The sequence below is a fragment of the Coffea arabica genome, chromosome 1e, assembly GCF_036785885.1.
Source record: "Coffea arabica cultivar ET-39 chromosome 1e, Coffea Arabica ET-39 HiFi, whole genome shotgun sequence".
Taxonomy (NCBI): Eukaryota; Viridiplantae; Streptophyta; class Magnoliopsida; order Gentianales; family Rubiaceae; genus Coffea; species Coffea arabica.
Window position 1 is genome coordinate 56090750 of NC_092311.1, and position 18223 is coordinate 56108972.

The 18223-nt window shown below is 35.8% G+C and overlaps 1 protein-coding gene across 6 annotated transcripts; it reads left to right on the forward strand.

Moving 5' to 3' along the window:
• Positions 1-1267: 1267 nt before the first annotated feature.
• On the forward strand, positions 1268-17482 carry LOC113735620 (uncharacterized). Of its 6 annotated transcripts, none has more exons than XM_027262631.2 (24): positions 1268-1534; positions 2814-3157; positions 3670-3824; positions 4599-4838; positions 5060-5169; positions 5288-5365; positions 5462-5568; positions 6705-6799; positions 6886-7019; positions 7767-7870; positions 7973-8050; positions 8174-8252; positions 9874-10042; positions 11872-11942; positions 12271-12351; positions 12469-12539; positions 12856-12952; positions 13044-13103; positions 13220-13274; positions 13363-13760; positions 13834-15312; positions 15451-16023; positions 16195-16253; positions 16911-17482. In XM_027262631.2, exons 2-24 carry the CDS (start codon positions 2850-2852, stop codon positions 17104-17106), a joined length of 4797 nt encoding a protein of 1598 aa, XP_027118432.2. In that variant the 5' UTR covers positions 1268-1534; positions 2814-2849; the 3' UTR covers positions 17107-17482. The 6 variants fall into 6 exon arrangements, with proteins under 6 accessions (XP_027118432.2, XP_071922812.1, XP_027118419.2 ...); XM_072066711.1 differs by having other exon boundaries at positions 1315-1534; positions 7976-8050; XM_027262618.2 differs by having other exon boundaries at positions 1322-1534; positions 2799-3157.
• The last annotated feature ends 741 nt before the right edge of the window (positions 17483-18223 follow it).

The following is an 18223-nucleotide window of genomic DNA, read 5'->3' on the forward strand; positions in this document are numbered from 1 at the left end:
ACATTATAAAAAATTTTACATGAAATTTTCGTCAAAAGAACTTATGGTTTACATGATTATAGTAATTTGGTAGATAAAATAATTAGGGTGTTTTTTATATTAGTGAAATGTGATTAGCATAAAAAGTAATCTTAATAAGAGTAAAATAAAAAATTCAAAGATGACAAAAGTATTTACACCAAATGCCATTACTTAGGTATTATATATTGCATAGATATAGGTAAGTGTATTTAGATCACACTTAATTTATTATATGAACTCGTATACTAATAATTATTATTTTATTTTACATTTATATGATTTTTCTAATCAGCGTTACTTTTTTAAAATATGAACGCTTGAAATCCATTGAGCACTCGTTGAAGAGGCTCTTATTATTATTAAGAAAATATTTAGGGTTAATCGCATTTTATCCCCTTAAAAAATACCTCATTTCTCAGTTTACCCTCTAAACTTTAATTTTGCTCACTTAACCTCCTTTAGGACAAAATTGCCATTGCATTATTTTGATTTTTCATTTATCTTGTTTTCCTTTGTTTTATTTATTTTTCTCTTTTTTCTTTATTTAATTCTTTCTCTTTCCCACAAAAATCTTCACCTTAATGATTAAAATTAAAAAAGAGAAATTGCAGAGATCTATCTTCTCCTTAAATGATTAAAAAAATATTCAAATCACTTTCCTAAAATACAGTTTTTTTAGCCTTTCAATTCTTTTAATTTTCGGTTTTCCTCTTTCCTTTCTAGTTTCTCATTTTATTCCCAAGAAAATATCTTAAGATGAAATTGTGACTTGATTAATAATCATCAATTGAAATTTGTAACACGTGGCATCATACAAAAAATCAAAATTAGTTTTTGATGTCTTTTAAACTTTTACTCAGAAATATGCAATTACAAACTCAAAACAAAAATTTTCATTAAAATGAAATTTGTATTGGGAAGGATGAAAGAAAGAAGAAAGAGAAAAAGAAATAGAAAAAAGAAAAATAAAGTAAATGAAAAGTCAAAATAATGCAAGGGCAATTTTGTCCTAAAGGGGGTTAAGTGAGTAAAATTAAAGATTAGGGGGTAAACAGAGAAATGAGGTATTCTTTAAGGGGACAAAATGTGATTAACCCAAATATTTACTTACACTCTTTTTTTGTTATTTGCATATAAAATGATATAATTAAAATGAAAACTGTTATATAATTAAAATAATAATGGGAGTGCAAAAGCAGCAAAACTGCAAATGAGAAAAGATGGAGGTGCAAATAACATTTTTCCTATTACGATTATTTCCAAATAAATCTGAACCCACTCCCCTTTTGCGCCGTCTCTCACGAGACCTCTCTCTCTCTCTCTGTGGGCAAAAACCCGTACGCTATTTGTTGTATCCATAGAGAGATGGACGGACATGGCTAAAAAAGACGAGGTGAGGAGAGAGGTGTTTACTGCGTTCATCTGAACAAGCTTGTTTTCGGATGCTAAAGAAACACCAATATCAATTCAACCATCTTTTTCTCCCTTTCACCAACTATTCTTGTAGAGAAAGGTATGAGAAATTATTCAACCACAGCATCTGAAGCATCTTCTTCCTCATTTCTTTTCTTTTTTCCTTCTCCAATTTGCCTTATATCAGTAACTCTTCATGAATGGAAATTAGGGTTCTTTGGCTACTGATTTAACTTCTTCTCCCGGTATCTTGGATACATTTTGGACAATCTAACTTTCCTTTTTTTTCCCCTCGCCTGTGCTCTTTTCTTTTTCCATTTTCTTCGTCCTCTATCATTTATTTCTAGTCTGGGTCGGTGGTTAACTTTTCCAGCCTGTCAAAGTAGGTTTTAACTTAAGATTCATGTGTAGCGCATTGGTTGTTTAACTTCAATTTTTGCTTGACGGCAGCTGAATTGTGATTGAGGTATCCATTTGTCTTTCCTGTTTCATCTAGTAAGTTACTAGCACTCTTTTTTTTTTGGTCCTTTTTAATCACTTGAATGATAGTTGAGTTCCTCTGAGCTCAAGGGAAAGATTTTATATTGGCCAGTTCCTATGCGTTTGGTATTTCTTAACAGCTGTAGTTTCTACTCCTGCTAATAGTTTAGCTCATTCTTTGTTTTGACTAATGCTGCTCATGGATGAAGATGGATAAACTTGAAAAAGGGATGATTAGATTTATATGCAGGGATTGTTTTGTAAGTACGAAGACTGAAACTATGAACGACAATGTTCATATACATATGCATGTTTAGCAAGCCAATAAGAATTTGTGTCTATATGTTCATATTGGTAGCTTGAATTATCTCATGGACTACAATGAATTGGGTTTAAAGGTCTTTCATTCTGAAGCTGGGAAAGATAATAGGGTTTAGGGTTGTCTTGTAAGCAGATGATTGACTGTTCAATTTAGGTTATTCCTTTGCTACTCTTAGAAACCATTCAATGAGATGAGAACATCCTTTCTTTTCCTTCACAAGCCTGTACTCTGGTATGGAACTCTTGATCATTACTTTTTTCCTTTAAACTGTTATTTCGAGTACAATGCGCAGACATTGTTTTTTTTTCCCTTGAGAAGATTTTAAGTAGATATGTAAGCACCGACTTTCCAACCTTAATTTCTTTTTGGTTCGCTGAAAATGCTACTTTGCTATGACGTGGAGCATTTGAGCACCTGTTAACTGCTAAATTACAAAAACCCTTCATTATTGATCACATGGTATCATTGTTTTGAATTTAGTGCTTCTTTAGCTATGAGAAGTTCACATTATGAAAGGCATATTCTTAATTTATTTTTGCTTTTATGGTTCTGCTTATGATAGTGTATGGATTTTCAGAAGTGCCCATCTTGGAGTGACGTGCCTTCTACAAAAATGGCCCCTTTGAATTTTGTTAATAAGGTCCATGCAGTCTCTCGATTGGAAGAGCAGGAGGGTTCTGATAATCATCTTGCTGCAGCGAATGTAGATGTTGACATTAGAGAAGTTTATTTTCTGATTATGCGATTTTTATCAACTGGGCCATGCCAAAAAACTTTTACACAAATTTTAGATGAACTTTTAGAACATGAACTTCTACCAAGGAGATATCATGCTTGGTATTCAAGAAGCGGAGCACAAAGCGGTCATGAAAATGATGATGGCGTATCTTTCCCTTTAAACTATGATAATCTAGTCAAGAGGTAAATGTTCATTGATTGTTTATTGGTAGCCTTTTCTGAATTAGTGTGCAATTGATAGACACTGTTTTTGTGTTGCTTGAAACTTGTATCTCTTTTAGAGATATAGTACGTGATTCATCCAAGATGCTGCTATTGTTCCTTTTTATCATTCTACTACTGTTTGCCATTTCAAGTTATGTCATAATGCATGTTAAAGCCTTACGTTTTTTGGGGGGAGTGGGGGGGACAAAATATTTATTTCAAATCTTCTAGAAACCATTTCTGATATTGAAATACTGGTACTGCTGTGGAATTTGGGCCATTGCTGTAAAATTTATTCTTTTTCTTTTTGCCTGCGTTTGCAAAGTTGTATTTGGTAATATACAATTTCTATCCTTGAGCAATTTCTTGGATCTTGAATCAATTGTAAAAGAAGAATAGTACAAAGAAACTCCTGAAGAGAACAGCCATTTTTCCATTCTTTTGATATCAGTTTCGGGAAGGTATAATCTTTGAATTTCTATGACAATCAGGTTTCCTCACATTGAAGATGATCACCTGGTAAAGCTGCTTAGACAACTGATGTTGAGCACTTCGACTCCATTACCTTGCATTGTTGGAAGAACTGTTCCAAGTGCTAGTGATGTGCCCACTCTTCTTGGAACTGGCTCCTTTTCTCTTTTATGCAGTATGTAGCTTTCCTGTATTTCTTTCTCTCTCCCTCTGTGTGTGCATGTCTGTTTGTCTCTCTCCCCCTCACACACACACGTGCCATACACACACACGCCCACAAGACTGCAGCACAGATGTGTAAATTCACTTAGTTGATACTGAATTGCATCATTGCTTAGATTTTTTCTCTGCAATAGCAGATAAAGTAAGAATATGTAGAGGGAAATTTTTTGGGCTTGGTAGTTGCTTGTTAAGGATGGTTTTTGGATATCCCTCTATAAGAAACTTGTTGAACTTTAAACCATTATTTCCAATCATTTATTACAATCCTCACTCTTTTGCAGTGTGGGGGCTGATCTCATGTTGGATGATTCCTTGGGTAATATCAAAAGTTTTCATGGACTAGGGGCTGTTTAGTGCTGGCTGAATTTAATGTTGTCCGATTTTCTGTACCATGTAAAGAATAAGGGAGAGCACAGAATAGAGTAGGATAGAGGTTGAATAGAAATTATGTGGCTTAATATAGTTCCTACTAGTGTTCTTTGTTCCTTGCATATCTTGAGCAGCCATAGGAAGGCTGCCTTAGTAGCTGGTAGCTTGGAATTCCTCGTGTCCATTGCTGGCCCTATATGCACGTTTCTTCGCTATGGTTTCTTGTAGGACATAATTGTCTATTTCTTCTCTTTAATGTACTTGATAAGTATTTCCAATAAGATATTTGGCCTTTGTTCTGACAATGTGTTTTGCTAGTCTTATAAGTATGTAAAATGTGGCTGTACTGTTTCTACAGGTGATAGAAATAGTGTCAGCAAGCAAGTAAAACATGTTGCTTCTTATCTCCGTTGGCCTCACATGCTGGCAGATCAGGTCCGTGGACTAAGTTTGAGAGAAATTGGGGGTGGTTTTTCAAAACACCATCGGGCTCCATCAGTTCGCTTTGCCTCTTATGCTGTAGCTAAGCCGTCAATGATGGTGCAGAAGATGCAAAATATAAAGAAACTAAGGGGACACAGAGATGCTGTGTATTGTGGTGTGATACCTCTATTCTGATCTTTGCATGAACATCTTATATCTCTTGAAATCATATTGTCTATGAAAATGACGTATTGTTAGGATTTTGAATGTTAAACTTTCACATATTGGCTCCTTGCACTGCTTGTCTCTCCTTCTGAGCTTCTTTAGTATTTTGATGTTAGCAAATAATGCTAATCTATATAAAGCAATTCTATTGACAACTTCTTTGTACTCTAGCAATATTTGATCGCTCTGGAAGATATGTCATTACTGGGTCAGATGATCGTCTTGTCAAGATATGGTCCATGGAAACTGCATTTTGTCTAGCCAGTTGTCGAGGTCATGAAGTAAGTTGGATGACGTGGATGTGAAATACTTTGCTGAAGTTTTTTTGACTCCTGGTTTGCGTTTGATCCAATTATATGTTCTCATAGTGATTTAACTCGTTTGTTTTTCTTATTAAAGGGTGACATAACTGACTTAGCTGTTAGCTCAAACAATATATTAGTAGCATCTGCTTCCAATGACTACAGCATTCGTGTTGTAAGTTTCTTCTCTATTTGAGTGATCTATCTTTGCTCAACAAAGAGATCTGCCATCCTTCACTTTTTTCAAAGTAGTTTGTCTTGTGTACTACAGTGGCGATTGCCAGATGGATTTCCAATTTCAGTTCTGCAAGGACATACAGGAGCTGTTACTGCCATTGCATTCAGTCCCAGGCCTAGCTCTGTCTATCAACTTTTATCGTGAGCCCTTCTGACTGATTTAATCTCTGTTCCTGATTTCTTTTCCATTTTTGATGATTAATCTAATCTCACTTTGGTAGATCCTTGTGATTTTCTTCCTTCAGTCAATACTAGATGCCTTTGGATGCTGTGATAGAGCATCCTCTCTGGTGGATCTTAGATCCTTACTGTTAGTTATAGACAAACCATGCAAACTTCCTAGGAGATGTATTAAACTTTAGGCTCACAAGAACAGGAAAGACTTGCGGGAATTAGGACCTGAATTTGAGTATTGTTGGCTCACATTTCTTAGTGTTTCATTCCAGGCTTTTAAATGGTTGATTTTTATAGATAGTTGTGTCAATTCTTATCCTTAAGAAATGCAATAAGATGTGGATAAATGACTATGTCAAAATGTACAACTGGTTCATCTCGGCACCTATTTGGTCAGAGTAATACTAAAGGAGTTCTAGCTCTTGCAACTTGTTTCCATTTCTTATCATGATTGTTTAGTTTCGGATTCATTCCTTGTAAGCACTATTGTTGCATGTTATCTTTTAGCTCAGCGACGTTATCAAGACTTTCATAATGTGCTTTTGGATGTGTACATTGTGTTGAAATTGAAGTATTGACCATCTTTGGAATTAGTCTTTCTTCAGATTTATTCTGAATCCTCTCTCTCTCTGACTATCTATCTATATACCCACCTACCTGCCTATCTATCTAGTTGTCTATCTCTCTTTTTTTTTTTGTCAAAATCTATCTAGTTGTCTATCTAATTATCTTTCTATCTATATATCTCTGTCTCTATCTGTTTTACACACACACACCCACACAGAGCAGTTGGGCTCACATAGGCTGCCTCCTTTACTTTATCTATCTGGTGCTTGTCTTATGCCTGCAGTGAGATAGTTCTCATTTTGACACTTCATGGATGACAATGTGTGGTTGGGCAAGGTGTTCAGTGCCATTTACTTTCAACTGTACTATTCTGGAAGCATGTGCTTTTGCGGTGGCATCTTCTTTAGAAAATTATCATGTGTGAACAATTCTACTTTGATTGAAATTTATCTGCTGAAAAACAAACTGATGCTTGGAAGGTAATTGGTCTGGCTCACATGAGTTTCATTGTCTTTGCTGGTTTTTAATCTCTGTAGGTCTTCAGATGATGGGACTTGCAGGATCTGGGATGCAAGATCCTCAGATTGTAGTCCACGTGTTTACTTGCCAACGCCATTGGAAGTTGTTTCTGGTTAGAAGACTACTCTTTTATTTCTTAGTTGTATTTTCTATGCCAATTGGTTGCCAGAGTGTTCATTGTCCTAAGAATTGATGCAGGGAAGACAAGCAGCCTCCCTTTGGCTAATGTGCCTTCCTCAAGTAATGTATCCCAGTGCCATCAAATCTTATGCTGTGCCTACAATGCGAATGGAACTGTCTTTGTCACTGGAAGCTCTGATACTCATGCTAGGGTACAAAGATAAAAGAGGCTTATGTATTCTATGCTTTCATGTAGCCAGATTAAGTAAATAGAAAACTGTCTAGTTTGGCTTCAGTAGTTGTGAAACTTGGGAATAAATCTAGTTGAAGAGAAGTCAGGAAACGCAACATGTAAATCTTGCAATTCTAGGCAATGTTTTACTGGAATTTTGAAGCCCAAATCTGAAGAGAAAATGCATGCACTTTGTATTCTGGTGCATTGGACCAGCCATCGAGCTGGTTCCTTAATCCTTGGTCAAAATGGCTGGAATACCTCTAATGCCCTGCTTTAAGAACACTTCATGTAAAATCACCCATTGTAGATGTCTTTCAGGAAATTTAAAGCAACTGTATGTGTTGGATACCTATATGTGCATGTTTACTTGTTTCTTTTTAGATAGATGCTAATCTACATGTGAAACATTGTACTTGTCTAGTCTAATGCTCAACAAGACTTTGATATTCCATATTTATTGAACAGCTAAAAATTTGTTCTCCATATTTTTTAAAGTTCTATTTGAGTATTTAAGATGTGGAACTCATCTGCATTGACAATAATTTGTGCACCTGTTACGGGCACTTAAGAAGAGTGAATTTTTCAAAAATACCAGACACATAATAAAAATCTATGTGCATTTTGGACTGTTGTTTTACATGATCATGTATAGTCTTTATCAGTAAGCAGAGAATTCCAATGGATGTATTTGGATTGAAGTGCCCTAATACATGGCTGTTTCTAGGTGTGGAGTGCTTGTAAATCCAATTCAGATGATCCAGAGCAACCTAGTCATGAGATTGATTTGCTAGCTGGCCATGAGAATGATGTCAACTATGTGCAATTCAGGTTAGTAGTAGTTGTTTTCTCTCGTAGGAAAGACTTTCTCTCATACCCAAAAAAAAAAAAAAAAAAAAAAACTCTGGGTCTCACTGGCTGGTTTATGTGCAGTAGCTGTGCTGTTGCTTCCAGGTCTTCAGCATCTGATTTTTCAACTGAGGAGAACATTCCAAAATTTAAAAATTCTTGGTCTGTGATTACTTGTAATCTCAGATTTCCTTCCTTTTGAGTATGCATTCTTATTGAAGCTGTTTTGCTTATTTATTTCTTTCATCTGCAAATATATGTGCTACGCACATTCTAAATCATCAGGTTTAGTCACGACAACATTGTTACCTGCTCCCGTGATGGCAGTGCTATTATTTGGACCCCTAAATCACGCAGATCTCAGGTCACTCTTACTATGACTGAAAGTTTGATGACATTTGGTGCAAGTCTTCAATTTTAGCTTCCCCTACCTCTTTCCATATATGCGTGTGTGTGTGTATACACACACACACACATTTATATATGTATGTTGTGTGTATGTATGTATAAGTGTGTGTGTACATGTATGTGTGGACATATATACACACACACATATGTATACATACATAAATACGTATGTATGTATGTATCTATATTGTTGTGGACTGCATTGTGTTTGGTTAATCTTAACTGTTTTGTCAATAACAACTACATCTTGCTGGAATTTATTCAAATTACTACTGGAATCTCTGACATTTGAGAAATTACATTCAGATTATCAATGGACCTGTAGGGATGTGCAATGCTTCTCTGACCCTTAGAAGTATCTTTAAAAGTGCTCTTTGACATTTTTATTAACTTAGGTTGGTTATTCAGCATAGATGTGGTTTCTGAGAAATCTTAAGTTGGAGCTCTTAAATGTGAGAAGCACTACACCAAAAGCCAATGTGCTTCTAAATGGACACATAATAATCATACAATAGAACATCTTATACTGTTATGAAATCATTTTATTACTGTGATGAAAGTTAAAAAGTTCCAGAAAGATTCATATAGGCTCCATGATCTCGGTGGATGTCATTGTATAATTACCACGGTAGAGAAATTTCTGAACTAGAAAAAGCAAAATCTTGGAATATCACATTCATTATGAAGAAATGTTTGACCGTGTACGTTTGCTACAAGTCACCATTTTTACCCTCTTCCTGAGTTCCTTATTGTCTTCTTCTTTTTCTGTAAATTCTTTGCACCCACAAACTTGCATGGCTACCCAAACACTGTTGTTTTGTATATGAAACAGAAACTCCAAGATTGCACGGGCAACTTATAGCTCCATCTTCTTACTTAAAGAATTCAACTTCACTATTGGTGGTGATTGAGATTGCAAACGAGATTGTCGACACTATGAAAGGATTTAGCAGCAAGGAATAGTTGGGTTTTCTTTATTTATTTATTTTTTGTTGGGGTGGCCCCGGGGGGGTGGTTGAGAGGTGTATAAGTGGACTTATTTTGAAGGGGAATTGCGTAACTTGGATGAAGTGGCGACATAGGTATGGTGGATGCTATTTGGAGGCTGCTCTGGTTTTTAAGCTGGGGATGTTGAATGATACTGTATCTTACTCACTTTTGAGTTTGAAAGAGGCTTGGAGAAGGGTGGAGGTGGGTGTCAGCAATGGCAATTTTGGGTTTTTTGGGAGGCTGTGGGGAAGTTAGGATGGTGTTGGTTTGTGGTAAGATACAACAACAGTTTAGAGTTGCTATTTTGGGTGTTCTTTGTTTTGTGGCCGATATCAGGACAGGGGCTTTAGCTTGGTGAGGCTTTGGAGAAAACGACCCTCTGCCAGTTTCATTTAGTTCCTTTGACTATTTGTCATCCATAATTTTTCTTTGTTTTCTGTTTCTAACAACAGCACTAGTATTGTTCAGCTATCCATGCATGTCATTGTAGCATGATTAGGTCAAAAGGCAGGTATAACTAATTGTGATATTTGATGCTTTGACCACTGATGACTTTTCTTATTTTCAATCATGATTTGCAACTTTAGGGTAAAGTGGGACGTTGGATACGAGCATACCATCTAAAAGTTCCTCCTCCACCGATGCCCCCCCAACCTCCCCGAGGAGGTCCACGCCAGAGATTTCTTCCAACTCCTCGTGGTGTTAATATGATAGTGTGGAGCCTGGATAATCGCTTTGTGCTGGCTGCTATTATGGGTATGCTTTGTATATTTTTGTGTGTATCTTTGTTTGCATGCATTTCCTTTTCTTTTGGGCGGTTAATTGCTGTAGTTATTATGTGCTTATACTTCTTCTGCATAATAATTTGTACTCTCTGTGCAATTATGAGTTAGACTATTATGTTCTCTTTATGATTGTGATGGTGGGAGTGAAAGACTATGACGATCTTAGGCCACTCGCTTCTATCTTGTGTCCCATGAGATTAAAGTCTTTCATGTGCCTAATTTACCAGTGCATTTCAATTGGGATGAATAATGGTTCAAATGGAACAGTAGTTAAGAAAGCGATCTTCTAGTCACATTAGCCTTTCTTTGGATTAGGGCAAGCTTTGTTGGAGAAATTTTATGATGCTCCATTCAGAACCAGGAATTCCTAGCTTTATAACTCGAATTATACCTTAATTCAATTATGTAGTGGCAGGAGTCTCTTGTTTCTTATGCATCGGAGTATCATTCTGTCACTATTGAGGCACCCTACGTGTAGTTTCATATTTTGTAGTTCTTTTTTTTTTTTTTTTTTTTGCTTTTTAAAATTTTTTTCATCTGTGAGCTTACTTAGAGTATCTGAATTCAAATATCCTTGACTATAAACTCGTGAAAAGTGATGAATAGCAGCTAGTTTTCCTGGTTAACTTTGCGCAATCCAGGTCATCATGCTAAAGTCTGATAATTATTATAAGCAGAGGAGTTCATTGATGTCTATGCAACTGTTGTGTTAACTGAATTCTGTACATTGATTTGTTGTTCATTGAAACTGGTGGCCAGAATGTCCAGTCTTAAGGAATTCTGTTTAAACTTGGCTATCTAGAGTTTCTTACATTCATTAAACTACATCTGTCATTCACTGAAATGAACGCATTTGAGAATGTTGTGGTGAAACTCTGGGATAAGTATATGTTTTGTGGTGTATTTCTTCATCCAACAAAATAAGGATCTTGTCATTTTGTTTCCTTCCTAGCATTTTTCTATTAGCATTGTGATGATTGGCTTTTGGAAAGATATTCATGAGTTTAATTTGACGTACAACATGGTCAAAGTTGTACGAAACCTGCATTTACTTTATGCAAGTTGACCACTAAAATGAGAATTGTTGCCTACCCTTGAGAAGTTTTGGTCTAGATGATGATTGGTTATTAATAACCTTCTTTTCTTTCCAAAATTTTGGTTTTTTTTTTTGTGTTTTTGGGGGGGGGGGGGGGGTCCAGATTACTATCTGGTGTATATCAATCTTCCCCCTCTTCCCATGAGAAGTTTGTTCTTGTACGTCTGATTGCTTGTCATTTACTTCTTCTTTTGATTGACTCCCCACATTTCTGTATTGGTCTATCTTAAAATATGAAATCTTAGTTCTGGTTTCAACTATATAAAAGTTGGAGTGATCCCACTATTCTATCTACCTTCTAAATGTTAGGAATTACAGTCTTTCCTGGTAGGCAGTAGACTGTCAACTTGCACCTAGAACTTCATGCTAAGGCAAGTGGCCCATTCAAAGACTATTCAGATAAGAAAAATCTCAGAGTGAGGAAAAGAATGTATGCAAGTTCTTTGTCTTGCATCTTTAGACAAATTTTGCTTGTCAGTGTTTTTTTTTTTTGGTAAAAAATTGTCAGTTTAGTCAGGTATCTAGTTCCTTTACCATTGTGGATTTGCAGCCTTTGGAAACTTTTCTGGCATTTACATTGCTATGTTCCTAATGTAGCAATTACTGCTTGTTTAATTATTTGCACTATGTTGTGCAATCATACCTTATTCTTATTCATTCTGGATCTTTAAGTTTGTGATTTGGAAATTTATGGTCCTATGCAGATAATAGAATATGCGTTTGGAATGCTAGTGATGGTAGCTTGGTACATTCCTTGACTGGTCACACGGCATCTGTAAGTGGACCCTAAACTTTATGAAGCTGAGTTACAGTTATCCCTCAAATTTTGTCAAGTGCAGATTATTTGGAAAAAGCAAGTTAGTACCACAACAAAATGCGTCCAAAACTTGCAATAAGATGCATTGTGGCTTAAATGAGAAGCAAAGTAGACAACTGTGCCATTCCAATGCAATATTGCCATGTGCATCCTTCATGATAACACTTGTTTGAGTAATTGCCATCTCAGAGGGTCAAAAACATATGCCGAAGAGAAAAGTTGCTTACATGACAGCAGCTGCTGGACTTGATACTAAATTCGTGCTTTATCTCTGTATCTTTTGCAGACTTATGTTCTGGATGTTCATCCCTTCAATCCCAGAATTGCAATGAGCGCTGGGTATGATGGAAAAACTATTGTTTGGGATGTAAGTCTCCAACCCTCTCTCTCTCTCTCTCTCTCTCCATGCTATCTCTTTGAAGTTCCCACTACCGTACTATGAATGACTTCTTTCTTATCGATACCTCTTTCATGCTCTTTTCAGATATGGGAAGGCATTCCTATTTGGACATATGAGATTGGACGTTTTAAATTGGTTGATGGGAAGTTTTCACAGTAAGTTATTGTGAATGACCTTGCATTTATCTCTTTATGTTTAATTCATGAAAACTGTATCTTTGGTTTTAGTGTTTTTCTGTTACTAAATGATGATAAACAGAATATAATTCCTTTTAAACATAGTACAATATCCTTCCGATTTGTGCGATAACCTTTGGCATTCCTTGTTCCTTTCTCAACATTTAAGAAAACTTGGTATACTGCACAGTTTCTTCTGCCATGCTAGTTAGCTGGATAGGCATCTGTAGTTCTGCTAACTTAAATTTGCAGTGCTTTGGCTTCTAGTAAGACATGTTTTTCCTTTGTAACTTAGAGATGGAACATCGATTGTACTCTCAGACGATGTTGGACAGATATATTTGCTAAACACAGGCCAAGGCGAAGCGCAGAAGGATGCTAAGTATGATCAGGTAGGTATTTGAAGTGCAGTCGTTTCTTCAGTGATGACTCAAGACATGAACAACTTCTATATGATGGTTCTCACTGTAATCTGTCTAACAGTTCTTCCTTGGAGATTACCGCCCTCTTGTCCAGGATACTCATGGCAATACTCTTGATCAGGTTTATTGACTTTTGGCATAGATTTTGTGTAAAAGCAATGCTAAGTGCATGTTGGCATTATATTCTGTTAGTTTTATATATAACTTAATACCAGATGTATGTTTTACCTCGTGCAGGAGACACAAGTTGTTCTGTATAATAGGAATATCCAGGACCCTCTTTGTGACTCAAGTATGTTGTGGTTTATTATCTCTATGGCTTTCCTTGGAAATTTGATCTTCTGGTGTGGGCATGAACTTTCTTTGATTGGGATGGTCAGGCATGATTCCTTATCCAGAACCTTACCAGAGTGCATACCAGCGTCGTCGACTAGGTGCACTGAATATTGAGTGGCGTCCTTCATCTTCTAAACTTGCTGTTGGTCCAGATATTGGTTTGGGGCAAGAGTACCAAGTTTTACCTTTGGCTGACTTGGACTTGGTGGTTGAGCCAGTGCCTGAGTTTGCGGATATGATGTATTTGGAACCAGAAAATGATGTCATACACAATGAGACAGACTCAGAATACTACATTACTGACGAATATACTAGTGAAGATGAGGAGGAGCATTCAAGTGACAATTCATCTAGTGATCCAGAATGTAGTGAAGAAAATACAGTGGGAAGGAGTCAGAAAGATGGTCTTCGCAGATCAATAAGGAAAAAATCCTTGTCAGAAGTAAGATACAATTTTCAGAAATCAGTTGCTATTCTTTTGTACTGGCTACATAATAATCTTGCTTTAATTTCAGGTTGAGCCAATGTCTACATCTGGGAGGCATGTTAAGAAGAGGATTTTGCATGGGAATGATGTCCCCTTGTCTAAGAGTAAAAGAACAAAGAGGTCAAGAAGTGGCCGAAAATATACTTCAAAGAGGAAATCTGCGGAAGTGAAATTAACGAGGTCACAACGTTTAGCGGCAAGGAATGCAATTAATGGTTTTTCACATATTTCTGAAATTTCTACTGATGGAGAAGAGGATGAGAGCCCAGAAGGTGATTCATCAGGAAACAATTCATCGTTCCTCAGTACAAACATCAAGACCCAGCAACCTGTTGACTATCTGCCCAATGTGAAGAGGTATTTGGCTGGGGATCAAGGATCTTTAAATGAGTCCGAGACTGCAGTCACGTGCCCTCCAACAAATGTGGGAAACAAGAAAAAGTTGGTTTTGAAGCTCACCCTTAACAACTCTAAGAAATCTTTGCCGCCAGAACATATCAGAAGCCAAAGTGCTGACCATACTGTCACAGCATCATATCCTTCAAAAGATTCAGGTTCTTCTTACACTGGGGTAACTAAACTTCTGGAAGGTAAAGAACTTGAAAACATTGAGGAGGACTTGACGACAATTGCAGGTTGTGAGCAAACCAAAGTTCATTTGGGGGAGGCGAAAGTTCAGTCAACAAACTGGATGCGTTCACCTCATCCAGTGCCTGCAGATTTATGCTATGGTAGCAAATTGAGTTCCAATTGCCACTCTGAGACCTGTAGCATCAAACATTGTATCAAACCTGAGGATGACTGCAGCAATTTTCGAGCTGGTTTGGAAATTGTAAACCATAAGCCGTTAAGTAAGGCTTACAATGAGAAGCAAGAGCGTGAGGCTAGTGTATCAGAGGATGCAGATGGTGTAAAAGTTATTGACCAAAATCTTGGGAAAGGAGGAGAGAACATTTCTGATACTTATCCATGTAGAAATTGTGATTTGGTTGATGGCAAAAACCACTCCGGTGGTTTAAATGAAATCAAAAAACCAAAGCCAACTATCCTAAAGATTAAATCAAAGAAGATATCTGGACATTCCTTTCCTATGGAGCAGAATAATCTTCCCAGTATGCCAGAAGACTATAAAACTGCATTATACGAAGGTACTTGTGCCAGTATCTATAAGGGAGATGAATTTCCTGATATTGCTACTGATGAAATGCGTAGGAAAAGATCCTTGAGGTTGAAGGCAACGACAAGGGAGACAGGTGTTCTTAAGCAGAAAAGCATTGAGAAGCCATCTGGAGGAGCACTTAACCATCTTCCTTCGAGAGGGATGCCAATGTCAAAACAGACCAGCAACCATGGGTCTGCTAGAAACAAAGGAGAAGGCTACAATAATGAAGTCAGAAGTGCACTACATGCTTTACAGCAAAAATCAAATTGGTTGTTGTTGTCGGAGCAGGAGGAAGGGTATCGTTACATCCCTCAACTTGGTGATGAAGTAATGTACTTAAGACAGGTATATAGTTTTCGCGTGCTAGAAATCTGATGCTTTAGTATCACTATCTAGTTAGTGAACTATTTTTCCTGTGTTTCTTTCTTTGTAGCAAATTAGCAGTTCAGATGATTTTATAGTTGATTGTTCTTTGATTTTTAGGGTCATCAAGAATATATGAAGTCTGTTAACTCATTAGAACAACCCCCTTGGACGAGGTATGGAGGAAATATTAGATCTGTTGAAGTTTGTTTGGTTGAAGAACTGGATTACTCAACAATTGCAGGTTCTGGGGAGAGTGGTTGTAGAATTACTCTTAAATTTATAGACCCTTCATCAGAAGTGAATGAACATAAATTTAAACTCAACCTGCCTGAACTGATTGATTTTCCTGATTTTGTTGTCGAAAGAACATGGTATGAAGCCTCTATGAATAGAAACTGGACCTGTAGAGATAAATGTTTGGTTTGGTGGAGGGATGAGAGTGAGGAAGGTGGTAGTTGGTGGGATGGTCGAATAATTTCCATTAAAGACAAGTCTTCGGAGTTTCCTGACAGTCCATGGGAGAGATATGTTATTAAATACAAGAGTGCTTCGGAAGATTTGCATCTTCATTGTCCCTGGGAGATGCATGATCCATCCCGTCAGTGTGAGCATCCCTGTATTGATCCTGAAGTAAGAAACAAAATGCTGGCGTCTGTAAATAGATTACTGCAATCTGCAAGCAGAAATCAGGTTTTCATCTTTCCTTGGTGATTAATTCTCCTTGGTTATATATAAATGCTGCAGTTTGATATTTTTATGTTGACTGAGCCTTGGTATTTTCAAATGTTTGGTTTGGTTCTTTCAAAAAAAGTTTGGTTTGGTTTACAGTACAAGGGTCTTATTGTCACTTTTTTCTTTCAGGATCAATATGGGATTCTAAAGTTGGATGAAGTTTCTCAGAAGGATGACTTTATAAACAAGTAATACTTATTTGGCTTTCCTTTTTCTTTTGCTGCAAGTCATCTTTCTTCTACCTTTTGATGGTACCATGAGAGACAAAAATTAGTAACATGCTTATGCCTCGAAGATGGATGTGTTCTAGTAAGCTTGATAAATGGTCGAATGAAAGGTCATGCATGGTCTTTGTCTCCCCGGCCTGACTTGTTTAACTTTTCTTTTACTGAAAGTGGAGTGGTCTAAGGAAGAGAACTAGAGAAGTGGTGGAAATGGGACAAATTGGCACATCTACTGTTTAATAGGCGTCTGACTTGGTAACTAGGACACATAAGATTGTAGTTCTTAGCAGTGTGTTTAATTTAGGCCATGACATATCTGGTGGGTCAAATTGACAGATCAAGTGCGCGTTTAGACAAAATGGACATACGTTTCTTAAAATTCTGATTTTGACTTTTGAGACCAGCAGTCTAAGTTAACAGATTTAAGGCGGCCTTTTTGGACATGTTAAAGATAAGGGGGAAAAAATATAGCCTGATTGAATATACATGATGACCCCACCTTATTTAATGGATGACCAAGTTTAGTATGCGCTTTAGTCATTGATATATAAAGTAGAGAAGGAAAAAGAATCCGTGGATGGATTGGAAATTTATAATTTCTGCGGGTTGTATCTGCTGCAGGTTTCCTGTTCCATTGTCACCTGACGTAATCAAGTTAAGGTTAGAAAACAACTACTACAGGACCTTGGATTCTTTGAAGCATGATATCAGGGTGATGTTAACGAATGGTCAGAGTTACTTTGCGAGAAGCAAGGAGCTTTCGGCCAAGATGTGCCGGTTGTCTGATTGGTTTCACAAGAAATTCTTAAAGATATGATGTCCCCCTTTATTTTTATTTATCTCTCTTTTTTTCAACTTCTATATTCTGGCCACGTAATTAATCCAATTTTTATCCAGTGAATCTTTTTTCCTCTGCTGTGGGAATTGTAAGAAGGAAAAGCTTGAAATTGTTAGTATGACATTTGGGCGCAATTTTGGATTGTGAGAATCTCTCTCTCTCTCACTCCATTTTTAGCAATAGGTCATTATGTTACTGGAGCAAAAGATGAGTAGGCTGGCTGCGCATCGTATGAGGATTCTTGTTTCTGGTCTTTGGCAGAGATTTGCTCTGTAAATTATTTTTGCATGTACAATAATTTTGGTGACGAGAGAAGTTTTGTGCTGGTTAAATTACGGGCCTGTTTGGAACCTGAGTTTTTTGGGAGTTTGTCTAAAACTTTACTGTAGTGCACTGTAGAAGTTTTTGAAAAAAATTTTGTAGAAGTTTTTATAAGGTGAAAAACTTTTTTGTAGAAGTTTTTGAAATGTTACTGTAGACGTTTTTTGAATTATTTTTAGAGGTATTTTTAAAACATATTTTTGAGTATTTTATAATTTATAATTTTTATATTTTTAAACATTTATGCATTAATAATACATTTATAAATATTTAGAAATAAATATATTTATATATTTATATAAAAATATATAAATGTATTATATTATATATAATACGTAATATACATATATTTATAAATGTATAAATGTATAATTAATATAAATATATAAATTATAAATAAATATTATATAAATGTATAAATTATAATTTATAAATGTATATGATGATTATGTATAAATGTATAATTAATATTATTTATAATTTATAATTTTTATTGTTTAAATATTTATATGCATTTATGCATTTATAATACATTTATAAATATTTATAAATAAATATATTTATATATGTATATAAAAATATATAAATGTATTATATTATATATAACACATAATATACATATATTTATAAATGTATAAATGTATAATTAATATAAATGAATATTATATAAATGTATAAATTATAATTTATAAATATATATGATGATTATGTATAATTGTATTAATATAATTAATATAAATGTATAAATGTATAATTAATATTGTTTATAATTTAT

Bases quoted from the DNA above. Each gene is read 5' to 3' on its own strand.
- LOC113735620 (XM_027262618.2), top strand. From the start codon at position 2,802: ATGGATTTTCAGAAGTGCCCATCTTGGAGTGACGTGCCTTCTACAAAA. The intron at 12,953-13,043 runs GTAGGTATTTGA...TCTGTCTAACAG, and splicing joins AGGATGCTAAGTATGATCAG to TTCTTCCTTGGAGATTACCG. The intron at 13,104-13,219 runs GTTTATTGACTT...TACCTCGTGCAG, and splicing joins ATGGCAATACTCTTGATCAG to GAGACACAAGTTGTTCTGTA.